Source organism: Hyla sarda, chromosome 4 (genome assembly GCF_029499605.1).
Source record: "Hyla sarda isolate aHylSar1 chromosome 4, aHylSar1.hap1, whole genome shotgun sequence".
In the NCBI taxonomy this organism is placed as follows: domain Eukaryota; kingdom Metazoa; phylum Chordata; class Amphibia; order Anura; family Hylidae; genus Hyla; species Hyla sarda.
Genome location: NC_079192.1, coordinates 133,505,087 through 133,532,820, shown reverse-complemented (window position 1 = coordinate 133,532,820; position 27,734 = coordinate 133,505,087). Strand labels below are relative to the sequence as shown.

Sequence of the window (27,734 nt, the reverse complement as noted above, 5' to 3'; positions counted from 1 at the left end):
TTTATATAAGGCTAAGGGTAGAGTCAAAATAAAAAGTGATACTTACCTTTCCTGATCCTCCGCAGCTGCTGCACCAATATTCAAATTTTTCTAACCTCTCCAAACATATGAATGCTCCATGTGCCCTCTCTGGAGAGGAGAGTGAGACAGCTCTGGCAGCAGCTTACCTCCTCCAGAAAAATAACATTGGGAAGTTATGTTAAGTTTTGAAACATCTGGAGGTCCACGATTTGGAGACCACTGGTTTAGACAGCCAGCCAAATCTACCAAACTTGGCAGGTTCGGAAGACTTTAATCTAAAGTGTATGGACACCTTTATAGATGAGAATTCTTGAAGGGGGATCCCCTTTAAACACTCAAGGATGACTATGATGCAGAGTGAATGAAAAAGTAAATGTCCACTGTGACATCATCTCTGGTTGGAGCATTCTGCAAAATGTATAAGTATGGTGAAAATTCTAGACTGAAACTTCTCTCAGCAGCAGCGGTCATCTAAAAGTTATTTTCTGTCCTCTAAAGGTAAGTATGACCTTTATCCCATGTTCCGTCATAGATTAAATGATCATAAGGTTAAAGGGTGATTAGCCTTGAGGGTAATATACCTTACTTAACTAGGTATATGGCAGCCAGGTACATTGCTAGTAAAAGAAAAACTGCTTTAAGTGCAGAAAAATTACTTTTCAGAGATAAGTGGCAAATCTGAAATTAAATACATTATAATAAAACCTATTGATAATATAGTTTTGGTAACTTTCAGGTTTTGTTTGAAGGGGTTTTCCAGGGAAATCTTATACTCAACTCTATGCCTCCTGATTCATGAATAAAAATGAAAACCGGCATACTTACCTCCCTTGCCACTGCTGATCTCAGCTCTTCCAGTTCCTGCTATGGTCTTCTTCCTCCTCCTTCTGATGAAGTTTGACCTCCACACGAACTGCCTGCGAAGCAGCTAGACACCTGAAAATGATATGGGGCAAGTATTGGTTAAATAAGCCAATTAAAGAGGTACACCGGTGGAATTTTTTTTTAAATCAACTGGTGCCAGAAAGTTAAACAGATTTGTAAATTACTTCTATTAAAAAATCTTAATCCTTCCAGTACTTTTCAGTTGCTGTATATTACAGAGGAAGTTCTTTTCTTTTCAAAATGTATTTTTAGTCTGACCACAGTGCTCTCTGCTGACACATCTGTCCATGTCAGGGACTGTCCAGAGTACAAGAAAATCCCCATAGCAAACCTTTCCTGCTCTGGGCAGTTCCTGATATGGACAGAGGTGTCAGCAGAGAGCACTGTGGTCAGACAGAAAATAATTAAAAAAGAAAAGAACTTTCAGGCACGACTTGATTTAAAAACATTTTTCCACCGGAGTCCCCTTTTAAAGCCCAGTGGAAGAGACCCAATGATCAGCCAACGAACAAGCACTTGCTTGTTCATTGGCTGATAGCCGGGATTTTTGCCCAAAAAATTCATCATTGGTCAGCCATAAACATGGTTTGTGTAGCCAACAATGATGCAAGTGAAGGGCCACATGAACAATTTAGCGATCATTTGGCCACACAATTATTGAGCCATGTAAAGGCTCTTTAAATAAGCCCTGATCTGCTAGATTGCCATTCATGGGTCTGCCTGTATAACAGGTTCCTAACTTTACACCCCTTTTACTTGATAAAGTCTGGAATCCCCATACCCCAAGGCTCTCACTACACTTTGTTTGGTCCATATAGTAAAAAAAACACAAAAATATACAAAAAAGGAAAGGCATGTACAGCAAAGAAAGGATGCAAGCGCATGTATGTTGGCTGTACTTTGTATGTTTAACACAGTTTTTTTCTTAAATATTTTCAGTGGTCTGGTGAAGAGTTTTGCATGGGGCTCCATTTAGTAATGCATGGGAAGTACAGGCCAAATGTAATGTGAACAGAGCCTTGTAACAGCTGAGGGAGGGATTTAGACTCAGGGCTCAAGTCCAGCAGGAACCCATGGGAACGGAGTTCCTGCACTTTTTCCTCAGCAGGAACGCAGATCCCATTAGCAGGAGTCCTGCAGGACCAGCCCTTAAAGGGGTATTCCGCCCCTAGACATCTTATCCCCTATCCAAAGTATAGGGGGTCAGATCGTGGGGGTCCCGCTGCTGGGGACCCCTGCGATCTTGGCTGTGGCACCCCAGCCATCCAGTGCATGGAGTGAGCTTCACTCCATGCCGGATGACTGGTGATGCGGGGCAGAGGCTCGTGACATCACAGTAATTCCCCCTCAATGCAAGTCTATGGGAGGGGGCGTAACGGCCGTCAAGCCCCCTCCCATAGACTTGCATTGAGGGGCCATGACCGTGACGTCACAAGCCTCCGGCGCGGCACCCAATACTCTAAAGGAATGTCGGGGGCAGCAGGGAGAACGTGGGGATCCCCAGCGTCGGGACCCCTGGGATCAGACGTCTTATCCCCTATCCTTTGGATAGGGTATAAGATGTCTAGTACCCCTTTAAGTGGAAATTTTGGGTGAGTTCCCACACTTTTTTCCCATGACTTGACCCCTGTTTAGACTACATGCACAGTATGCGCATTGAGTATAAAGTAATAGAGTTGTCAAAGGCGAAATAAGCTAATTTCGAGTGTCTAGTGCAGACACCATACAGACTAGCTACATACATTCCTTATGAGAGCCTAGCTATACGTGTAACCACACGTACACAGACATGTGCCTTTACCATGTAATTCCCCTTTAGTTCAGGTAGTAGCTGAGGTCTCTGGTAATAGAGAGAATACACAGTTATTGTAGACATGTTAGGTAGACAGCATTGGGTACATAGAATCTGCTATAAGAACAGAGCTGTCATTAAGAAACTATTAGTATGTAAATGAACCTTTCACATGAGCCTTAGATATGCACCTTTGCCTGGGGGATGGAACATTAGCATTTTTGTACCTTTACCCAATCTTCTTATCTATTTGTTTTGTCTATTGACTCAGACTGCTATTGTTTTTGGGAGTTCTTTGTTTTTCACTCCCCTCAGTTTAGCAGGTTCTGTTCTTTTGATCAAGTCTTCAACAGAATAATGTGGAGATAATAAGAGTGACCTACAATGTAAATCTGCCTGATACAGGACACAAATGATTGAATAGGACCTCTGTTTACTGAAAGCATATACCTGGTGATGCCATCCTTGGGGATAGACTAAAGGTATATTTACATGTCACTGATAGACGATAGATGACTCCCCAAATGTTTACTGCATGTTATGAATGAGTTTGTTTGTAGTTTTGGTTTACCATTTACACAAAACAGTAATTGAAGGGGAACTCCGGCACTTAACAGCGTATCCCCTATCAACAGGATAAGAGAAAAGTGTCTGATCGCTGGGGGTCTGACGAATGGGACCCCCCCATAATCTCCTTCCCGATGTCCTGGATCTCCCCTTGCATGATGCAACAACCGTTCCGTGCACAGAGCTGTGTCAACCACCGCAGGAAGCAGGGGGCCAACATGCATGCATCTCTATGGAAGATACTGCGCTCATGTATCTCTGGCTCTCCCATAGAGATGCATGTAGGGGGCAGGAGACCGTGGGCATTCGGAAGAAGTTATTAAGTACAGGAGTTCCCCTTTAATGTTACAATTCAATAACACCAATTACATGTATGCAGGAAAAAAGGAATAGACTTCAGCTCACCCCTTAAAGGGATACTCCGGTGGAATTTTTTTTTCTTAAATCAACTGATGCCAGAGAGTTAAACATATTTTATAATTGCTTCTATTAAAAAATCCTAATTCTTCCAGTACTTACTAGCGTCTGTATACTACAGACGAAATTATTTTTTGGATTTCTTTTCTGTCACGAGCACAGTGTTCTCTGCTGACACCTCTGTCCATTTCAGGAACTGTCCAGAGCAGGAGAAAATCCCCATAGCAAACATATGCTGCTCTGGACAGTTTTTAAAATGGACAGAGGTGTCAGCAGAGAGCACTGTGGTCAGACAGAATAGAAATCCAAAAAGAAAATAATTTCCTGTGTAGTATACAGATGCTAATAAGTCCTGGAAAGATTAGGATTTTTTAATAGAAGTCATTTACAAATCTGTTTCACTTTATGGCACCAGTTGATTTAAAAAAAGTACCCCTTTAAGCCAGAAAAAACGCATCCGGACCGGTGTGAACTGACACCATGGTATGTACAATGAAAGAGTAGAAAGTCCTGCGCAGGTACAAGTGCAATAGGAACTTCTTTATGCAAATCACAGCGATACAGCATAAAAGTAATGCGTTTCAGCCATTTGTACCAGCCTTATTCATACTCATCATATAACTAAAGGGGTACTCCAGCGCTAAGTCATCTTATCCACTATCCAAAGGATTATCCCCGTAATCTTGCACGCAGCACCCCGTTACAATCAGTCCCCAGAGCATGTTCGCTGCGGGTCTGATTACTGGCGATCACAGGGTTGGAGCATTGTGACATCACGCTCCGCCCCCTCAATTCAAGCCTATGGGGGGGGGGGCGTGACAGCTGTGATCGCCAGTAATCAGACCCGGAGAGAACACGCTCCAGGGACTGATTGTAACAGGGTGCTGCATGCAAGATCATGGGGGTCCCCAGCGGAGGGACCCCCGCAATCAGGCATCTTATCCCCTATCCTTTGGATAAGATGTCTTAGCGCCAGAATACCCCTTTAAGACTGGTACAAATGACTGAAACATGTTTTATCCTGCTGTTTTACTGTGGTTTGAATAAAGAAGTTCCTGCTGCACTTGTGCCTGCACTGGACTTTCTACTCTTTCATTATACAATCACATTTATGTATCAACAATCAATATTCATCAACAATACACATTTAATATCAGTTGCTATTGGTGTTACATGGGCAGATGTTCCATATGTGCATCCTGTGCAGCTGCATAGGGGTCCTTTATGAGGGGGAGCGCAGGAAATAATCGTGTTTATTACAATCTACTAAATGTAAATTTTGGACCACAAAAATCAGCCTATTTGGGAAGGATTTATTAAGCAGATATAAGGAAAGTGTTTTGTGATGAAGAATTGGATAGTAAAGGGCTCACATACTGTTACTGCACAGGGGCCCTCTGCAGTCTGTGGGTCACTTGGAATGACAAACTAAGGGCCCTTTTAGGGTCAACAGGAGCCACACAACGAGCACTGATCTGACTGATCGCACTGATCTCAATGATCAACACTCGCTTGCTGAGCTTTCATAATGCTCGATCTATCGTGCCCATTAAATACATTACTGTTGGCCACACATTCCCTGTTTACACAGGCCGAGGTGCGGCCGATAGTGATACTTTATATGCTTCTTTTTTGTTATAATTGTAAAGAGTTTTTCCATCGTGAATGATAGATTTCTTGTCATAGCACAGGCTACTCATGTCATTGTATTCACCAGAATAAGCATTTCCCTTCCCACATTAGAATCAAACAACATTGTCCTCTATGATGGGATTTCCTATATGACATCGGTTTTAGGCCTTTAGCCAGAGCTAAATATATAGTATCATAGTACATTAATGTCATTTCGGTTAGATGGTGCTATTCCATGCTTGAAAATACATTGCATTTTAAATATGGGCCAATATGTTACATCACCAAACTTTCAAAAGATTAAATTATTATTACAATTTTCTAAATTGTTAAGGGACATCTCTGGTCTGAAAATGGCTTATAAGACTCTTCTATAAACCCCTATTTTACAAGTTAATAAAAATGATTCAGTTTCTGTGATTTAGTATCAGTAGCAGACACATTCATGCTCATATTGTAGATTTATGAGCATATGCAACCAGACGCAATACAGGTGGTCTATGAAATCTCGTAGTAATGGCCAATTTGTAGAGGAATTTATGCCTAAATCTTGCGATTCTACAGCCTCGTTTCAATATAATACAAAGCAAATGACATTAAATTAAGTCAAATGGTGATTTAAAGAGCAGCGGTTTCCAAAGAGTCTGGACCCAACATGGAGAAAAGTCAATAAATAACAAGTATTGTACGTGTAATACCTTGTAGTCAACATGCACACGATGGACAGGGCATGGGACTTCATATTACAACCACCAGATGTTTATATCCTCAGTGTGTTCAGTGTTTGTACAGATCCTGCAGATGTTCTCATTTTTTAACACATTGATCCCCACTGTCTTGTCCCAGCTAAAAAAGGGAAAAGGTGTTACGTTTCTTGCAAGAGACACTTTCTAATCTGGGAATTTGTGACCTTTAGCTCTGGCACTATCACCACCTGTTATCAGCGGCAGCCAATGGAGAGGGATTGTGAGTTCATATAAAGAGCTTTTACAGCCCTGCAGGGTTCCATACTACTTGGCTTGAGTAGGGGTAACACAGGGCTCTTAGCTCTCTTTCATTCAGTGAATACATTCCCACCCATAGGCAATCCAGGCACCATGCTGCGAGTGAGATGTGTGAGAGGAGGAAGCAGGGGAGCTGAAGCTGTCCATTACATAGGATCCATGGTCTGTATTTCTATATTTCATGCCATCCATTCCATGCCTGTTCACATTGCACAACCCTGGCTCAGAGATCGGAGGGATAAGTGTCTGGTTACTGCAGCTTATACACTATTACATCAGATCATGTAACATTTACATGCAGTTGGATGTATATTTTTAGCTCCAGCTCTATTGCCTTGTAATGACTGCATTATCTAGCCTTCCTATAAAACCACTGTCCTTGAAATTCATTTAGTCTTCGTAAATTGACCATATTATCTTTCATGGTGATAGTGCCAAGGCTGCAATTTGTTGAATGTCTCTGTTATCAGATTTACAATGTTCTTTCCATGTCCACACATGTCAACCGTATTCGCTTCATTCATCATTTTCATGTATTTGTCAAGTTGGCCTGGGAACTGGACACTGAACAGATCAGTCGTTGTATTAGGAGATTGATGCCTCTTATTTATTCCCACTGGATCAGTCAACAAGATAGAACGTTTGAAGAACCTTTTACTGGTTCTGTACTTGAAGTAAAGGCAGGAGATCTGGTTTAAGATCCGCTTAATTCATTGAGAGGTACAAGACTTAATATATTTGGCTCCTCTTTCATTGTCCATGTGCCACATGTTACAATCTAAGCCAGCTATGAGCTGATGTGGATTACATACGTTCATGCCAGCTCCTGGCGTAAATTATCCAAAATTTCCTGGGCTGTGCGAGGCTCCTACTACTTTTATTAGCCCATGCCCACATTTAAATGTGGCAAGATGGATGCAAATTGGTAAATCTGTTTTCCGCAAAGAAAGTAGGCAACAGGCGGTAAAGAAGGAAATGTTATACCCTGCAAAACCTGCAATAAAATGTAGCTCCACAACAGCTAGGCATCAAAAGGGTGCACGCACACTTTATGGTATTTACACCTGGCATACATTTCTGGGACTGTCTTTTGCATCTGAATGGGCATATGTAAATCTATGTTAACGCTGCAAAAAAAAAAAACATTCAGATGTATGGATTGGCTTTTGGTCTCAGATCTTTCAGCAATACATTTGCCATGTGTGACCATTACAGGCCAGATCAAAAGCAGATTTTATTGCACTACAGTGATCCCTCAACTTACAATGGCCTCAACCTACAATGTTTTTTTCTGGACCATTGTAACTTGAAACCAGACTGAACATACAATGTACAGACAGTCCAGATCTATGAAACATGTCAAAGGCTGGAAGAACCGACCAATCAGAATGGGCATTTTACTGGTAAAACCCCTGTATTACTGAGGTGCAAGCACTGACTGGTGTCTGGTAGCGCCCCCTTACAGTATAGGGAGGAACTACAAGTTCTGTACTAGTCTTTACCTCTGCCAGGGTTAGCCGCTCCTTTGGACACCAGGTAAGGGCGGCTCCATTTGGGACACTGTGTGTACTGTATAGGACCCTGAAGAAGCTCCTGTCCTCTACTTAAACCATTGTTTCCCAACCAGGGTGCCTCCAGCTGTTGCAAAACTACCACTCCCAGCATGCCCGGACAGCCAACGGCTGTCCGGGCATGCTGGGAGTTGTAGTTTTGCAACAGCTGGAGGCACCCTGGTTGGGAAACACTGACATAGACAGTGATTTACAGTTCCCAGCAGCGTTTTCTTACTTTTATATGTAAGGATTTGTTTTATCTGTATTAGTTATCTACTTATTTTTCTTTATTCCTCGCATTTTCCTATTTTTGGATGACATTTTGGGGCTTCAGAACCAATTACCAGGTTTCCATAGAGTTATGGTCTCAACATACAATGGTTTCAACATACAATGGTCGTCCTGGAACCAATTAATATTGTAACTTGAGGGACCACTGTATATGCTCCATTATCCGTGAAAATGAGTACAACACTCTCCCTACTATATGCCCAACTTTTAGATAAGTCTTATATACTGTAAGATACCCTGTGTTTGCCTTTTACATATCCAGTGTTTGCCTAGGATTTTAATACATATGTATTTATAGCATATATATATATATATATATATATATATATATATATATATATATAAAGGTATTACAAGATACTGCAACATTTTATGATTTGCATCTGCATCACTGGACTAATCCGGCTACTCAAATTTACTATATATATATATATATATATAACCTGTGTGTAAATTGTTTTTAACCTCAGCGCCATATATAGATGTTTTGTACGTGTGTGTATAATAATCTAATAAATATATAACCTCCATGAGGGAGATTTATCAAAACCTGTCCAGAGGATAAGTTGCTGAGTTGCCCATAGCAACCAATCAGATCGCTTCTTTCATTTCTCAGAGGCCTTTTCAAAAATGAAAGTCACAATCTGATTGGTTGCTATGGGGCAACTGGTCAACTTTGCCTCTGGACAGGTTTTGATAAATCTCCCCCCATGTGTGTACATATGGTTGCTACCCTAACCCCCCCATAAAAACTGTAAAACTAAATGCTGTTACTATGCAAAATATTCTGTCAGGAATTCTTTAGGAAATTCTCTATCTATAGGAAACCAGGCCCTGCACAGGGGTTTTCAATAAGACAGTAGTCATATAATTATGTTTACAGCAGCCGTGACATAGTTTACTTTGACCACTGGTTGGAGTTAAGGGGTCACAGTGCAAATCTCTGGAGTGTTTGATAAAGCAAGTGACACTCGTACGTGCAGAGTGGCATGTAGGAAGGTCTTCGAATGCACACAACAAAGCCATCAATCTATTCGCAGACAAGAGGCCCTCTTATGTAGGAGGGAGTTGTGCATACTGTAGATTGTATCAGTTTCATGCATGAATGCATGCAATACCATGAGTCACCACAAGGTGACTGCCCACAGGATTCCCACTGTTCAAACTGCTGTCACCAAATTTACATAAATCTATAGAATTTTATGCTAGATGTCTAGACGATATATCAGTCCTTGTGATCACTATTTTATTGTCGGCATCTTCATTTCTGAAGCCTCCAGAAACATTTACATTCATATGTGTGATTGATAATAACATAACAGCTATTTGTAGAAGAGTACAGTGGTCCCTCAAGTTACAATATTCATTGGTTCCAGGACGACCATTGTATGTTGAGGCCAGAACTCTATGGAAACCTGGTAATTGGTTCTGAAGCCACCAAAATGTCATCCAAAAAATAGGAAAAAAGTGAGGATTAAAGAACTTTGGGGGTCATGTATGAAAGATTTTACCCCTGTTTTTTGTGTATTTTTTTGCGCAAAATTTTGCGCAAGCCCTTTTTTTGGGCATTTTTTTGGCGCACATTTTGGTAGAGCATGTCCTCCAGATGTGGCCGAATCGGGGTACCTTGGAGTGACATCTATAGTACGCATGGATTTATTAACTGCGTACTTTTCCTTAACATCAAAAATTTTGCCGCAAGAGCTGTTTTTTTTGCGCAAATATAAGCCATCTTGGACTTAACGTAGCAAGATGCTCTAAATCATTGATTCTATTTTCCAAAGAGTGGATTGAGGAGATTACTATATTTACCTGCAATTTATGAAGCTCATTGCGCTTGATTGATAAATTTAGCGCTTCTGCTCATAATTTAGAATTCGGGGAAAGGGGTAAAATGCTTCTACCATACACAAATAATGGTACATGTCCCCCAATAAGTAGATACCTAATACAGATTAAGCAAGTTCTTAAATATAAAAGTAAGAAAGAGCTGCTGGAAGCTGTAAATCACTGTCTATGTCAGTGTTTCCCAACCAGGGTGCCTCCAGCTGTTGCAAAACTACAACTCCCAGTATGCCCGGACAGCCGTTGGCTGTCCGGGCATGCTGGGAGTTGTAGTTTTGCAACAGCTGGAGGCACCCTGGTTGGGAAACAATGGTTTATGTAGAGGACAGGAGCTTCTTCAGGGTCCTATACAGTACATCCAGTGTCCCAAATGGAGCCACTAGAGATGAGCGAACTTACAATAAATTCTATTCGTCACAAACTTATCGGCTCGGCAGTTGATGACTTATCCTGCGTAAATTAGTTCAGCCTTCAGGTGCTCCGGTGGGCTGGAAAAGGTGGATACATTCCTAGGAAAGAGTCTCCTAGGACTGTATCCACCTTTTCCAGCCCACCCGAGCACCTGAAAGCTGATCTACTTTATGCAGGAAAAGCCATCAACTGCCGAGCCGAGAAGTTTGTGACGAATCGAATTTACTGTAAGTTCGCTCATCTCTAGGAGCCACCCTAACTTGGTGTCCAAAAGGAGCAACTAACCCTGGCACAGGTAAGGAGTAGTACAGAACTTGTAGTTCCTCCCTGTACTGTAGGGGGCGCTACCAGACAGCCAGTCATGCACTTCAGTAATAGAGGTGATTTACCAGTAAAATGCCTTTTCTGATTGGTTAGTTCCTCCAGTTGTGACACGTTTCACAGATCTGGACTGTCCGTAGCATTGTATGTTGAGACTGGTTTCAAGTTACGATGGTCCAGAAAAAAACATTGTATGTTGAGGCCATTGTAAGTTGAGGGATCACTGTATGCATCTCTATGGGTAGTAGGCCTTTGATATACTACCTTTAATATTTTGTTACCAGTTGAGAATATATTTGCAAAAACAGGAATGTCAGGAGAGTTGAGGGTCTATGGTATTTCTTTATTTATTGTTATTAATCACATAAGAAACAATGGGAAATGTTTTGCATTGTTTAACTACAATGAAATGAAAAGAATACCAACAGTATGTTTTATTTTCCTATTCCTACAGATGAGTAAAGGCCTCGTCGGATGGGTGCAGCGAACTTTCCAAAGCACCCAGGCAGCTGCAGCAACCCAAAATGCCCGCACTGCTGATGACACTGTCACCCAAGACAGTCCTGTCTGCTCTTACAATGAATGGGACCCATTAGAGGAAGTCATTGTGGGGAGACCAGAAAATGCATGTGTTCCCCCCTTTACAGTAGAAGTGAAGGTAAGCAGCTATCTCATGGTAAAAGGTGCCATTGTTTAATATATGGGTTAAAACAAATACAGCTCCTGTAGGGGAATAGTACAATGCCATTAGCATTACCATAAAGATATAAAACTGCTTAAAGGGGTACTCCGGTGGAAAACATTGTTTTTTCTCCCCAAATCAACTGGTGACAGAAAGCTTAACAGATTTGTAAATTACTTCTATTAAAAAAAATCTTAATCCTTCCAGTACTTATCAGCTGCTGTATACTACAGAGGAAGTTGAGTTGTTCTTTTCTGTCTGACCACAGTTCTCTCTGCTGACACCTCTGTCTGTGTCAGGAACTGTTTAGAGTAGGAGAAGTTTGCTATGGAGATTTTGCTCCTACTTTGGACAGTTCCTGGCACAGACAGAGGTGTCAGCAGAGAGAACTGTGGTCAGACAGAAAAGAACAACTCAATTTCCTCTGTAGAATACAGCAGCTGATAAGTACTGGAAGTTTTTAAGATTTTTTTTTTTAATAGAAGTAATTTACAAATCTGTTTAACTTTCTGGAACCAGTTGACTTGAAAAAACAAAAATAGTTTTCCAACGGAGTAACCCTTTAAAGGGGTACTCTGGTGCTAAGACATCTTATCCCCTATCCAAAGGATATTGGATAAGATGCCTGATCGCAGGGATAGGGGATAAAAGGATAGGGGATAAGATGCCTGACCGCCCCCTCAATGCAAGCCAATGGGAGGGGGCGTGACAGAATGTCACGCCCCCTCCCATAGGCTTGCATTGAGGGGGCGGAGCGTGATGTCACACTGGGGCGGGGCCGTGATGTCACAATCCTCCGGCCCCCGTGATCGCCAGTAATCAGACCCGGAGCGAAAGTGCTTAAGGGACTGATTATAACGGGGTGCTGCGTGCAAGATCTTGGGGGTCCCCAGTGGCGGGACCCCTGCCATCAGGCATCTTATCCCCTATCCAAAGTGTCTTAGCGCCGGAGTACCCCTTTAAATCTGTATGCAAGCAGCACAACCAGTGCTTGCTCATTCATCACCTTTTCGCTGGACCTTTTACATGGAGCAATAATCACACTATTTAGACAACAGTCACCTATGTAAAAGTGAACCTGCCTGACACTTTATTAGAGTGGTATATCGTGTATAACATTGTGTAAATCTAGATATTAGGTTCATTATAAGAGATGACGATCTGGCTGCTAGAACTTGAGCTTATACAATCATGTGAATGACCCCAATCTTCATTCTTTTGTACAGAATGTATTCTTTATATTGTCTAAACCAATATATGGAAGTTGTTTGATTGATTTTATAGTACTAAATACAACTGAACACACTGTAGCGAGGTCGTAGACCCTTTTAAATAAGTAACAGATTCATGGCATACCGTTCACACGTAACCCATAATTGAGCTATATGAGAAGGGAGGGGTACAGGGAGTATAATAGTACTATTACATGATAATTTTACTGCATAACAGACATTGCCTCCTATGTTGACATATTTGTGGATGGAGGAAGAATGTAAGGAACCTCACATGAGTAGCATATGACATGAGGACAGCCGGCGTCCATGTGCTGCTACAGTTCATAAAGACAGGAACGTCTTTATGCAGACTATATTGTGGTTATAACAAAAATACATAAACATATAGGGGGAATTTAAATTATTCACAGTTACTTTTTTGCAACTCTTTTGGGGTACACTCACACGTAGCGCATCCGCAGCGTAAAATATGCTGCGGATGCGCTACGTGTGACTCTACCCCAAAAGAGTTGCAAAAAATTGTTATGCAATGTCTGTTATGCAGTAAAAGCACCATGTAATAGTATTATTATGCTCCCTGTACCCCTCCCTTCTCATATAGCTCATTTATGGGTTGTACATGAATGGTATGCCATGAAGCTGTTAGTCCACCTACAGCAGTCACAAGAGTGAGCTTCCTGATGCAGCTGGGTTCGGTGTTATGGTACCTTTAATAGACCATTTTCTCATGGTTGTATAGGTAGATCAAAATCAGGTTGTTGTTTTTTTTTGCAGTGATCATGAATTTATCATGTGCAACTTTTAGTGAAAAATCAAACATTTTGGCGCAACGGGTTTAAAATATTGGAGAAAAAGTCGCAGAGGAGAAACCATACAAAGTGGTGAACTGAAGTGTAATTTCCAAAAAATGTGTACTGGCATTATCTTTATCACATGCAATGCAACCATTTAATAAATTTGGCACACGAACACATTACCACCACACAAATTTAAGGTGTAGAAAAGTCATTCACCTACACCAACTATGGTAAAGTGAGAACAAAGAGTTAAAGGGATTTCCTGTTGGTTTCACATTCATGGCCTATTCTCACTTTAAAGGGGTATTCCAGGTGGAATACAATTTTTTTCATATCAACTGGCTCCAGAAAGTTAAACAGATTTGTAAATTACTTCTATTAAAAAAATCTTAATCCTTCCAGTACTTATTAGCTGCTGAATACTACAGTGGAAATTCTTTTCCGTTTGAAACACAGAGCTCTCTGCTGACATCATGAGCACAGTGCTCTCTGCTGACATCTCTGTCCATTTTAAGAACTGTCCAGAGTAAAAGGAAATCCCCATAGCAAACATATGCTGTTCTGGACAGTTCCTAAAATGGGCAGAGGTGTCAGCAGAGAGCACTGTGCTCATGATGTCAGCAGACAGCTCTGTGTTTCCAAAAGAAAATAATTTCCACTGTAGTATTCAGCAGCTAATAAGTACAGGAAGGATTAAGATTTTTTTTTTTATAGAAGTCAACTATAACTTTCTGGCACCAGTTGATTAAAAAAAAAAAAAGTTTTTCACCGGAGTACCCCTTTAAGTTATGCATATGTCATTGCAATATTTACAAGGCAGCCATGACTGTAAAAGGGTTAAATTACAGTCGTCATGACTAGTGTCAAGAGGCAGCTGTCCAAGACATTTAATGTTGCAGCTGGTCCTTAAAATATTTTTCCCAGAATGTAAAAGGGAGACTGAACTCGGTGGATTATGTAAGATATCCTGGAAACAGGCGGAAGCATTGGTGGCAGATGTCTACAATGTTTCAATGTTGTATTGTTTTGTAATGTCAGATTAATAGAAGCTACTTCCATTAGGAAGAATAATATGTGAAACTTTATATGACATACAGCTGTTTGGAGAATACATAAAGAAACGTTTCCTATGTCTTTGTAGGCAAACACCTATGAAAAGTATTGGCCATTCTACCAGAAACATGGAGGCAATATATTTCCTCCGGAACATGTGAAGAAAGCCATTGCGGAAATTGAGGAAATGTGCAATATTTTACGTCATGAAGGCGTTAATGTTCAAAGACCTGAGGTGATGGATTGGTCAGTTCCATACAAAACACCTGACTTTGAATCTACAGGTATGCTATTATTCAGTATCGGGTAACAAGGACTTCTGCTGCTTATATACCGTATTTTTCGTCATATAAGACGCTCCGGCATATAAGACGCACCTCATTTTATAGGATACAAATCTAGAAAATAAAGATTCTGAACCAAATAAAATGTAAAGTATAGGACAGTGATCTTCAACCTGCGGACCTTCAGATGTTGCAAAACTACAACTCCCAGCATGCCCGGACAGCCGTTGGCTGTCCGGGCATGCTGGGAGTTGTAGTTTTGCAACATCTGGAGGTCCGCAGGTTGAAGACCACTGATATAGGAGGTAATACTCACGTGTCCCTGCCGCTCCGGACCCGTCACCGCTGCCCTGGATGTCACCCTCCATCGCTGTCGCCGCGTCCCTTGGGTGTCCCCCGGAACGTCTCTGCTGCCGGGTATCCTTGCTCTCCGTCGCGGCCATCACGTCGCTGCGCACGCGGCTACGCACGCTGCTCCTATTGGATGCCGGGACGGCGTGCGTGACGACGAAGTAGGGCGTCGGCGATGCAGGGGATCCCGGCACAGAGCAGACACCAAGGAGGCAGGTAAGGTCCCTCCTGGTGTCCTGTAAGCTGTTCGGGACGCCGCGGCAGTCCCGGACAGCCCGACTGAACAGCCGGGTTAGTGTTATTTTCGCTTCAGACGCGGCGGTCAGCTTTGATCGCCGCGTCTGAAGGGTTAATACAGGGCATCACCACGATCGGTGATGTCCTGTATTAGCCGCAGGTCCCGGCCATTGATGGCCGCAGGGCCCACCGCGATAGGACATGTATTTGCCGTATAAGACGAAAAATACGGTAACTACTAGCTGAGTACCCAGCATTGCCTGGTCTTTCTACCTAAACTTTGTAGGAGAGGAAAAGCATATATATATATATATATAATATTGGGGGACTGCTGTGAGCCCTGCACTGTGGTTGCCTGCCACGCAGCTTTCATAGTCTCCTGAAGAGAATTCATGTCTTGTAAAGCAGCCATATTGGAGCTCTTTGAAAAAACTGAGTAGAAGACATACTGTGTGGCATCCAGCTTTTCCAGTTTTCTGAGCCCCTGTAGTGATAGCCTGTTTGTCCTCTCCCACCCACCCTCTACTCTCCCTGCCCCAGCACTAACTATTCTCTACATCCCCCTGCCGGACGGTTAAATCATACTTTACCTTGACATTGTTTAAAACTCCCAAGCAATCTCCAGAGCCCGATACTAATCAGATCAGGAGATAGATTTGTGACATCTCTTTGTGTTACTATCTGGCTGCAGAGATGGACATTGTCAGTATCAGGACATCCCTAAACTCTACTATATACAGTATAACTCTAATTTACACATACGTACATAAGTTCTGGGGGCCTGGGTTCAAATCCCACTTGTGCTTGTAAGGGTTTCCTCTGGGTACTACGGTTTTCTCCCAATGGGAACAGGGACTAAATTGAGTATACAGCACTGCGGAATCTGTGAGCACTGTATAAATAAATGATATTATAAATTAATATTAATATCAAGACATTAGAAAGATAGATAGATTCTCTTTCTGCAATAGCATTTCCCTAAACTTGGGTTTAACGTATTTTGCTGAACATACCAGGAATATATAAGGGACATTGAATTGCCACACTTTAATGAGTTACCTGGTCTAGACTTTGCTCCGTGTAATGTGCAGCTAGCGGAGGGGGTGAGCGCTGTTCACATCAAGTGACTGATCTTTGTGTAGAATGGGAAATCACAGCAGGCTGATAAATCTTTGTATAAAGTCCATCATGCTGTAATACTTTAGCAAAGTTTATCCTGGTAACTTTTTTCTTCATCAGTTTTAATGATGTAAGCTGCGCTCATATTATTCTAAATGATGCCGGTATTATTAGCATGTGTAAGCCTGCGGGCACGTTGGTCAGATCTTGTTGAGGTGGCAAAGAACAGTCAGGGGCACTTATCGCACCACAAGCAGCCAGATGAAAAGGGCATTCATTAAGCAGTCCTCTCGGGGCTCATGAGTACAAGCATTGTTGCTGGAATTCTCATGCCAGTGCCTGTTGTCATGACAGCAAATGGCTTTCAACCATAATCACCAGTTCCACAATCTGCGTGGGTTTGCACAAACCATTGAGGGAATTTCTGCTAAATGATGTAACTCTGTTTAAAAGATTAACCACCCCTGTGCCACGTGACAGAGCGCACACTATAATAAGATAGCTAGGGAAGGTACTGGGCCTCACAAGGAATGCTAGAAAGGAATGTTCTTCTTAAAGGACTTTTCCCTGTACGATGTAAATAAAGCTTAAAAGGTTATTCCCATTGTTTAATCCTTTGGAAGATCACTAGGATATGTCATAACATTAGGAACTATGGATTCTGACCTCTGGGACTTCCACCAGTCTGGAGGATGGAGGGATGTACCTATCTTTGGCACTTTCCTTGCATTGTTTGCTCTCGTCCACCCACCGGAACTGTAACATAGCCAACACAATAAACTAGTGGCTCAGCCTCTTCATTCAAAAGATGAAATATACATTAGCTTAATGTGTATCATGACCTTCTAACTGTTCCCCGACATCTGCTGATGTGGAAGGGATCAGATGCATTTCCCCTGCCTGATCCTTTTTTTTTTTGGGGGGGGGGGGGGGGGGGGGGTTGTATAAGCCACCATTAGGGGAGTCTAGCAGTGGCTTGATCCCCCCCCCCCCCATTTAAAAATGCATGCTTGTTTGGCCAAGTGAAACAGGGGAGATGTCTCAAGTGCTTGACTGACAGCTGTCTAATGTGTATGGCCAGTTTAAAAATTGCTGTGGTTAAGGCAGTTGGACTCCCAACCACTAAGTGATGGCATGTTACACGAGATATCCTATCATTCACTTTAAAGGGAAAAGTTTTTAATTGATATCTTTAACAGAGGGGTGCTAGGTGTCCAAAAGACCCGGGGCTAGAGCCCATAGCCCAGCCACGCCCCATAACCTCAGACACGCCATAATCATGCCCTCAGACATGCCCCTAAGAGAATGCATGAAGCATTATGAGGCATATTACTTTCCCCATTCTGGTGATCGATGGGTATCCCAGCAGACAGACCTCACCGATCACCTAGCTATCCCCTATTATGTGGATAGGGGGTCATTTAAATTTTGGGAATACCTCGAAGAGCAATGATTGATGTGAAGTGATCATAAATCCTCAATTTTGGTGTTTGGAATATAGAGGAATAGAGTTATATATTTTTTAAAATCTTATAATTTTTTCTACCTGGCTGGTAAGCAAATAAAGAGGTGACATCATGCATTTTTTTTTAACCCCTCAGGGACATGCGTCATAAATGTTTGCTGCAGCAAACAAAGTCTGTCTGCTGCTAGGAGATGCTGTTCTCCCTCTTTCCGTGCCTAGTCGAGTCTGAAAGGCTGAAATCTTCTAAGACCACAGCTATGTGCGGAGGGTGGTAGAGCAGCAGGGCTGGCAGGCCTCAGGAGCATCATGTCACTTCCCAGAAGCCACCACTGTCTTAAAGCAGCGGTGGCATTAAAAAAACAGCGGTAGCCAGAAACCCGGGGCTATGGGCCTGAGACCTGGGGCTACAGCCCCATTAGACCCCCCCTAGCAATACCCCTGGTATTTAATAAGGACTGGTATTGTATGTGTACATTAAAGTAACAATGCCAGAGCATCTTGTCTTAGAACTCGGTACTTTCTATGTTATCCTTTCTGGAAATCCATTGCTGAATTGCCAACTGAGCTTTACCATTTTCATCAATAACATTGCCTGATCAAAGGCCCCTACACATTAATGAAAAGTTGTCAGAACGGACCATTTTAGGCATTTATGGAGGCACTCTGCTCCAGAGGTTCTCCCCAACTGAATATGTTACAGAAGAGAAGAGAAGGATTTACATGTTTCCACCGCTAAAACCTTTTGTATTGGGGGATAAGAGACCACCAGAAGCAGTTTATCCTTCCTCTCTCTCTATTCAGAACATATGAAGTCTCAGCTGAGCCGAACGTTTATGTGTATGGGGGGGGGATCAGGAGAGGCTGAACATTCATTTAAGGTGTTATTTTTGGTGCAACTAAAAATTTTCATCACTCATTGAAGGTACTCTTAAAGCTGTATGGGCACTCTAGCAGTATCAGACTGTGGTATGGTCACCATTGTCTGCCAATTGCAAACAAGTACATATATATATATAATACTGATGGACATTGTAGATATAGGATGTGACAAAGTATTTTTTGTGTTTTATTTGCAGGTCTATATGCTGCTATGCCTAGAGACATCTTGCTGGTTGTTGGTAATGAAATCATTGAAGCCCCTATGGCATGGAGATCCCGCTTCTTTGAATATAGGGCCTATCGTCCTCTCATTAAAGATTATTTTAGACGAGGGGCAAAATGGACCACTGCACCTAAACCAACAATGGCTGATGAGCTCTATGACCAGGTAACAAATATTCTTCTTTCTTTCTTTCTTTTTTTTCTTTTATTTCTTAGCCACAGAAAATGGGCTAATGTGCTGCATTTTCCAGCTTTTACTATGTATCCACACAGCACTTGTAGGGCAGTACATGTGTAGATCACATATCTATGAACCTGTCCACTCACTATGTCACTGTTCTTATTTCAGGAATACCCTATCCGTACTGTAGAAGACAGACACAAGCTCGCTGCTCAAGGGAAATTTGTTACTACAGAGTTTGAGCCCTGTTTTGATGCTGCTGATTTCATGAGAGCTGGTAGAGATATTTTCGCACAGAGAAGCCAGGTAAAGTCCATATACTAGCCCCCTGCAGCACATGGGCTGCCTTAGTGGTGTCCTTGTTGAAGTGCGGATTGTGTTGGTGCTGTGTCCTTATTTATTGCAATCTGATTTCTTTGTTGTTTTCTATTAGGTGACAAACTATCTTGGAATTGAATGGATGCGCAGACATCTGGCACCCGAGTACAAAGTTCATGTCATCTCATTCAAGGACCCCAATCCTATGCACATTGATGCAACATTTAATATTATTGGACCAGGCCTTGTACTCTCTAATCCAGATCGCCCTTGCCATCAGGTTAATACTAATCTATCTACCCCTCTAATCTATCCATCTAATTTATCTATCTATCTATCTATCATTTATCTATCTGTCTATTATATATCTATCATTTATAGCTACTTAATCATTTATCAACTATTTTACTTATCTATCTATCTGTCTATCATCTCATATATATATATATATATATATATATATATATATATGTATATGTGTGTATATATATATATATATATATATTCTATCTTTCAATGCATTATTTCATGCTGTTTAATAGATTGACCTGTTCAAGAAGGCCGGCTGGACTGTTGCCACTCCCCCCACTCCACTTATCCCAGATGGTAAGTAGGATATAGTAGTGACTGAAAGCCACCATAGCTGTAATTGCAGGAGTGTTTTATACCAAATCACAGCCTCAGGACACTGCTACATGTCCTATTGTACTATCCCCACTAACATTATAGGGTGATCAATAGCAGTGAATTGCGCTTACCCATCATAGATGTCCAGATCCTCCCTTTATTAAGGGATCCCTTGATCAAGTTTGTGGTAACGAAACATATGTCGGGGGTTGGTAGGATCCAGGACATCTATGATGGGTAAGCGCAATTCACTGCTATTGATCACCCTATAATGTTAGTGGGGATAGTACAATAGGACATGTAGCAGTGTCCTGAGGCTGTGATTTGGTTGTCTAACACCAGAATAAATGCACAGTGCACTTTAGATTGCTGTCTATGATAAACATATACAGCAGGCTGCTCTCGTGATAATTGCCATTATGGTTATGCAATAACTTAGTGACACCTGGATCCTGCAATGTATAAGTGGTCTGTTCTATTTACACCTCTTTACTTCTATTCTGTATTTTAAATGTTTTCTAATAAAAGTGAAATTTTTATAAAAGTGCAAATTCGACCTGAGACCCATAAGTTATGATGAGATATCACCATCGATCAGATTACATGGGTATCATTGAACTTCTATTGCAAATTTACATTTATAACATGTACAATATAAATTCACTACAGAATAAAATGTATTTTATTATACAGGGGCTATGTCCTGCAGGAACACATGGGAATGGAGTTCCTGCACTTTTTCCACAGCAGGAACACTGTTCCATTAGCAGGAGTCCTGCAGGAACAGCCCTCAAGTGGAGATATTTTTCCCAGGACTTGACCCCTGCATTTATACATATAGGTGTCTATAATGGATCCCACAGATCTGACCATAGAGAGATTGTTGAGTATGATAAAATCCTGACCATGAGTACATTTACAGAGAAAGTCAGAGAAAAGAAAAGAGACTTTGTAGGGCAATGATTAAAGTTACCTGCCATATGAAAATATTTTTGAATACCTGCATGATTTTATTAGATTAGATCTTCAGAGTTCTTTCAAGATGATTTTTGTGCTCTCGCTGCTGTTATTGAGCCCTCAAAAGTCTACAGCTATTTCACATTCTCTCCAATTTAAGGATTGGGACGGTGCTGGGTTGTCTGCCAGTAGTACACATACATGGACTTCCTTTCCTTACTTCTGTGGCTAATCACAGCATAGCACATATCCCTCTCTGCTATACGTTGACAAAGTGCACCAGACTGCACAGGCTAGCACTGTGCTGGTGAATGATTTTCATAAAACTACTATAGATGTCTTGTGGGGGCAGAAGATCTTATTGATGTACTAGCTTAGCAAAATTGTATGTGAGCAGACATGAATTTCCTCTCAGGGATAGTGTGGTCCTCTGGATAAAGACAGGCTTGAAGATTGCAAGTACACAGCCCCAGCTTATTGTCCACCCCCTTCTGCACATAGAACAAGCTAAGCCCTACCCCCCCCCCCCCCCCAACCCTACCTCCACTTTCTATATGCCATTCAGGTGTCTCTGTCACTAAAAATGGGCTGAGCCTCACAGGTTGTGGACAGCAGATTGCAGAAATGTGAAACACAGACATTTTTTTGTATATTAATATACATTGATATACAACTATGTAACAGATTACGAAGGCTATCTATGCCCTATGGGTGTTTTATCTTACTATGCTGTCTTTAAAAGTTTTTTTTATGTGAAAAGTGTAATTTCTTTTCTTTTTTTCTTTTTCAGATCATCCTCTTTGGATGTCATCGAAATGGCTCTCCATGAATGTGTTAATGCTGGATGAGAAACGTGTAATGGTGGATGCCAATGAGACTTCCATTCACAAGATGTTTGAGAAGTTAGGTGGGTATTTAAGAAGCTTGTGCATACAAAATTAGGCACCTCTTACATTATGTTAAGTTTAATTACCATTTGGGTCATATGGGGGTGTATTTAGATCCATTTTTCCTTAGTAGGCCCTGTTCATTGTGTCTGGGGACACAGAAATCAGGATTTCGGGAGCAGGTGTTTCTGCTACAGAAATTCCACTGTGTGCACAGTGTAACAGAATCCCAAAGGGACTCTGCTACAGCGAACTTTCCAAGTGGAATTTTTCCGGTGTATTCCACTTGGAAATTCCGCCGTGTGAACATAGCCCAACCCTCCCATATCACTCCCGATTTTGACGTGAAAGACTGGGATTTTTTTTTTTATTGAAATCTAAAGTTAAAGCAAAGGAAAGCATTATTTTACAAGATTAAGAAGATTATGGCCCTCATTTACTATTCTAAACCCGACTTGTTTTGTCGGGTTTTTTTGTCGCAACTTTGTCTGCGATATGTTACAACGTGCACCAGTCTGCGACACGATGCAACATTTTTTCCCCGACGGACCCGATTTGGATTCTCCAAACAACGAAAAAGGGGCGTAACCCGAAATTTCTGAGCTTTCCCACGTATTTATAAAGCTTTCCAACCCGAATTTGTTGAATTGTTGTGGATTTTTTCCCGACAACTCAGAGGAGTTGGAAACCAAAACCAACAAAACCCACGTGCGACAAACAGGATGCGACATAATAATAAATACCAGGGGAAAAAAGCAGTCGGGTAAGAAAGCAAGATAGACTTACAACCCGATTTTCTAAGTAAATGAGGGCCTATGTGTCATTTCTATTTTTTCTTTCATTTCAGGCATTTCCACTGTTAAAGTGAGTATTCGCCATGCGAATTCATTAGGAGGTGGATTCCACTGCTGGACCTGTGATATTCGCCGCCGTGGAACCCTGCAGTCATATTTTAGCTAATACAGTAGCTGGAAACTTTCAATATATTAGCTTTTTAGCACCTCAATGTATAAGCAAAGCTATTATTACAATGTAGCCTTTTCCATGTGACCTGCTTTAAATTACAAGCTCTTCTGGGATTTACCAAGAAATGTTATTGTTTTCGCCCTCCAAATTACGCTTCTTTAAGACCAAAAATTGCCGACTTAAAACATTTTTTGACATGTTACGTTTGCATTTAAGAATGGGTTAAAAAATCCAGTCGTTTAGGACTGCAAGGTGAGAAGAATGGGTGCACCAATTTTATCTGTCTACCTCTGTCTTATCATAAAGGCACCTGTGAATTTATCATGTAACTTACCTTTTTTATCCAGTATTCTCTATCTTAGGGGGGTCATAGACAGGGATCCTAACTTTTTATCAGATTTATTTTTATTTCTTATTTTTTTCCAGAAACAGCCTTGGTGTTTTGTAACATTCTGTTCTAGTTTTCATAAAAAATGAACCTCTTTGCTTTTTTAACCTGCGTGAGTCTTCTTTTAACCGCCTCTTAGTTCAAGTAACTCAATGTGGTGCTGGTGCTATTACTGTTTATTATTTTCATCAACAGTGACACCTAGAGGTCACAGAAAGCTGCTACAGCCTTAAATACCAAAAGAAAGAGCACAAAGGAACTTTTTCTATAAACCACCCGTCAGTCATTTTATGGACTGAACCAATACCAATGGGATACCTTTGGAATTACTAGTGACCCCCAATGGCCAAGCTGTATTCTCTAGATCAGTGGTCTCCAACTTGCAGACCTCCAGATGTTGCAAAACTACCACTCCCAGCATGCCCGGACAGCCGTTGGCTGTCCGGGCATTCTGGGAGTTGTAGTTTTGCAATATCTGGCGGTCCGCAGGTTGGAGACCACTGATCTAGATCAAAGGTTTATGTCGATATACTATGCATGCATATAAATATATACTTACGTTTTATGGTTTTTATACTGTAAAGTGACGGTTTCGTTTTATACATATCCCCTATATGTGTATAACAATACATTCTCCATGGTATAGCTATGGATTGTTACTTGCTGTGTCGTGTACCATTGTTTTATCATACTCCGAATGTGTTGAGATTGTTTCATTCTCTGCATCAATGATCTAAGCCAAGGAAAAAGAGCATATTAATGTTTCCATGAAAAATGGCAGCAATAATAAATAATTTGCTTTTAATAAATTAATTGTTATGCAATATTTCATTATTTGCGACTTGCATTGGGCGTTGATGTACCCTGTCGTACCTAGATTTTTAGGCTATCATAACTCATGACATTTTAATATCTAGTGTAATTTATTTAACCCCTTAAGGACGCAGCCCATTTGGGCCTTAAGGACTCAAACAATTTTATGTTTACGTTTTCATTTTCCTCCTCGCCTTCTAAAAATCGTAACTCTTAATCGTAATATTTTCATCCACAGACTAGTATGAGGGCTTGTTTTTTGCGCGACCAGTTGTCTTTTGTAATGACATCACACATTTTACCATAAAATGTATGGCGCAACCAAAAAAATACTATTTGTGTGGGGAAATTAATAAGAAAACCGCAATTTTGCAAATATTGGAAAGTCTACTTCATTTACTTTATGGTAAAATAAACATGTTTTCTTTATTTTGTGGATCAATATGATCAAAATGATACCCATGATTACATACTTTTCTATTATTGTACCGCTTTAAAAAAAAATTGCAAACGTTTTAACCAAATTAGTACGTTTAAAATCCCTCTATTTTGCTGACCTATAACTTTTTTATTTTTCTGTATAAGTGGCGGTATTAGGGCTCATTTTTTGCACCGTGATCTGTATTTTTTATTGATACCTCATTTGCATATGTAAAACTTTTAATACATTTTTTATTAAAAAAATTTGGAATAAAGTGTTACAAAAAATCAGCAATTTTGAACTTTTTTTTTTTTTTTTTACGTTCACGCCATTCACCGTATGAGATAACTAACATTATATTTTCATCATTTGAATATTTATGCACACGGTGATACCAAATGTGTTTATAAAAAAAAAATTTTTTTACACTTTTTGGGGGTAAAATGGCGAAAAAGGGACAATTTACATTTTTATTGGGGGAGGGTATTTTTCTTTTTTTTTTTCCTTTTATTTTTACACTTTAATAGTCCCCATAGGGGACTATTTATAGCAATCAGTTGATTGCTAATACTGTTCAGTGCTATGTATAGGGCATAGCACTGATCAGTGTTATTGGCTATCTTCTGCTCTGGTCTGCTCGATCTCAGACCAGAGCAGAAGATGCCGGGTGACGGAGGGAGGCAGATGAGGGGATCATTATGGATGACCAGATCCCCGCAGTGTTGCGGGTGATCCGATCATCAATTTTAGTGACTGCACTGACGCAGATGCCGTGATCTGTATTGATCACAGCATCTGAGGGGTTAATGGCGAACATCTGCGTGATCGAGGATGTTGGCCATTATCGGCGGGTCCCTGGCTGCTATCAGCAGCCGGGACCTGCCGCACATGACCCGAGCATTGCTCCAATGGTCATGTACGGGACGTAAATGTACGCCCTGGTGGGTTAAGTACCACCGCACCAGGACGTACATTTACATCCTGTGTCGTTAAGGGGTTAAGCAGATCTTGACCTTTCTCATACACTGTAGGTCCTACTCAAATATACAGATTAAGGGGGTCCTAAGTATGAGTTACATAAAATGAAGCCTCATGTAAATGCTTTGCTCTTTATAGGACCTAAGACCACGGTGCATTGGGCACTATGTAATGCTTCTTTTTCCATGTGGATTCACTGCAGGGTAATTGAACATGAGCTGCAAGGTTCTCCTGCTTTGTGGTGGCAGGAATACCTGATCACTTCATGGCACCAGGGCACCCTTAGCCTATACACAATGCGAGGTTGGAGACACCTTCTCCTAATACAGGAGTAAAGAAACTCACCGACGTCAGGTGGATAGCTGCCTTTTACTGAGCAGGGTGCAGATGGTATTACACGCAGACAGTATGGTGCAGAGTGAAGAGGATGCATTCTAACCCTTTGGGAGCCCTGTTGCCTTGCTGGCAATTATGGTGCTTTTCACCCAATTTATTAATACTGACTTGATATAAGACTGAAGATTCTTCCAGGTCGCTAGGGTTCTGACAAGGTCCTGTGACTTTCTCCGCCAGGAGTGAATTTCCTCTATGCGGTGGATCCTTGCAGAATGGCTGGATAAGACTTGAGATTAGATTTGTTCTGGACTTCCCTCATAGTTTACAGCTCACACCTTTTCCACATTTGAGCTCAGACTAAACTGGGGTAACTCCTCCCCCACTACTCTATAAAGCTAGCAATTTAGGGGTTCCCATTGGAAGGCAAGGTCACATGGGCCTGTATTGCTCCTCTCTCTTAAAGGTATAATACATATATAAATAACATGTAACACAGTAAAAATATAATAAAACATTTGATAAAGTGTTTGAACATAACAATAGCAACCAGTCTTTTAGTAGTCCCAACATCTGTGCCGCAGGTCTGCCTGAGGAAGTCTGAAGCCCACAGGACAGCCTTGGGTGCTGGGACACCACACCTTCAGCAGGACAATCTGTCATCAGGTTATATTTAAAAGAAAACTGACAGCAGCATCGGCCGCACTTACATTGCTTATACATGTTCATAGTGGTGATGATGCGGATTCCAACACAGGTTACTGTTTTCTGTTCTGTTGCGCCATTCCCAAGTAATGAACAGAAATCCTAAAATATAAATTAGCCTCCTTATGCACTCATCCCGCCTATACCAGCCCTGTAATGTCTCACTGACCTGCTTACCAGTGTCCTTTACTTTTTCAAGTATCCTCTGCAACGTTTTATAATATTATAATCTATCCATACCAAATGTAGCTAATAGTATTACTGCATTTATGGTAATTTGATGCATATACTGTATCTAAATACCGTATGTGTAAAAGTCTCATGCATATGCTCCAAAAACATCTCAATTCTAATTCATGCCATGCGTGAACATACTCTATATCTGACCATACACATTAAGCCAAATGCTAATTCATCTGAAAGGTCTCTTTTCTGACCTCCCAATAAACATGCATGCTCAGATTGGCCGAACATGCACGTTTTCAAAAGGGAGTGAGGAGAGAGCTGTTTAAAGACCCTTCTGGTGTCATCTTACCTCTTCTCATTTTCGACTGGCACATGCTGTTAAATTTTAGAGGGCTGGATGTTCCCACAGAAATTGGTGTGTTTCATTGACATTTATCTATTACATATATCTAGTTGTAGTTTCCTCAGTCTAGCTCCTTTTCATTGCAACAGGAGCTTTGCAATATATGCTCCTGCACTGAATATAGGGTCTAGGTAAAGGACCGGATGGGAGGGAAGAAAAAAGATTCTGGCCTTTATATATATTCCTCCTCCATTCACAATTGAGGTCTTGAGGATATTAATGGATTTCATGGAGGATGAGGAACATCAGGATTTATATGTCCTTGGGGACCTCAACTGTGTAATGGATAGGGAATTGGATTGACAAGGGAAGAAAGTAGAAGGGAGTAGGATGTTACTACAGAAATGGTGTCAAGAGGTGGGATGGGTGGAACTCCATCCTGGGAAAAAGTTTATTCCTGTTTCAATTCCTCACATAAAACTGCTTTTAATCATTCCAAGTTAGAAGAAATTAGTGAAGCGTCATATGAACCCAGGTGTTTATCAGATCACGCCATGCTTGTGTGCTC

At 41.2% G+C, this 27,734-nt stretch overlaps 1 protein-coding gene and 1 long non-coding RNA gene across 9 annotated transcripts in view; one reads left to right on the top strand and one right to left on the bottom strand.

Annotated features, from left to right (window-relative positions):
* LOC130366909 (uncharacterized) overlaps positions 1-27,734 on the bottom strand; it is a 104,056-nt gene that overhangs the window by 52,029 nt on the left and 24,293 nt on the right. The window contains exons 2-3 of the long non-coding RNA XR_008891993.1: positions 23,947-24,120; positions 847-957 (exon numbers count right to left, since the gene is read on the bottom strand). This is a non-coding gene — a long non-coding RNA (uncharacterized LOC130366909). The remainder of the gene's footprint in view (positions 1-846; positions 958-23,946; positions 24,121-27,734) is intronic.
* GATM (glycine amidinotransferase) lies at positions 465-23,765 on the top strand. 8 transcript variants are annotated; one of them, XM_056569267.1, is made up of 9 exons: positions 465-519; positions 11,194-11,397; positions 14,595-14,790; positions 19,039-19,229; positions 19,413-19,550; positions 19,678-19,842; positions 20,105-20,168; positions 21,937-22,053; positions 22,881-23,765. In XM_056569267.1, exons 2-9 carry the CDS (start codon positions 11,194-11,196, stop codon positions 22,991-22,993), a joined length of 1,188 nt encoding a protein of 395 aa, XP_056425242.1. In that variant the 5' UTR covers positions 465-519; the 3' UTR covers positions 22,994-23,765. The 8 variants fall into 8 exon arrangements, with proteins under 8 accessions (XP_056425242.1, XP_056425246.1, XP_056425239.1 ...); XM_056569271.1 differs by lacking the exon at positions 465-519 and adding an exon at positions 3,161-3,180; XM_056569264.1 differs by lacking the exon at positions 465-519 and adding an exon at positions 5,729-6,480.

Excerpts from the sequence above, each read along its gene's own strand:
- GATM (XM_056569264.1), top strand. The coding sequence starts at position 6,412 with ATGCTGCGAGTGAGATGTGTGAGAGGAGGAAGCAGGGGAGCTGAAGCT. Across the intron at positions 11,398-14,594 it reads CCTTTACAGTAGAAGTGAAG|GCAAACACCTATGAAAAGTA; the intron begins GTAAGCAGCTAT and ends ATGTCTTTGTAG. Across the intron at positions 20,169-21,936 it reads CACTCCACTTATCCCAGATG|ATCATCCTCTTTGGATGTCA; the intron begins GTAAGTAGGATA and ends TTTCTTTTTCAG.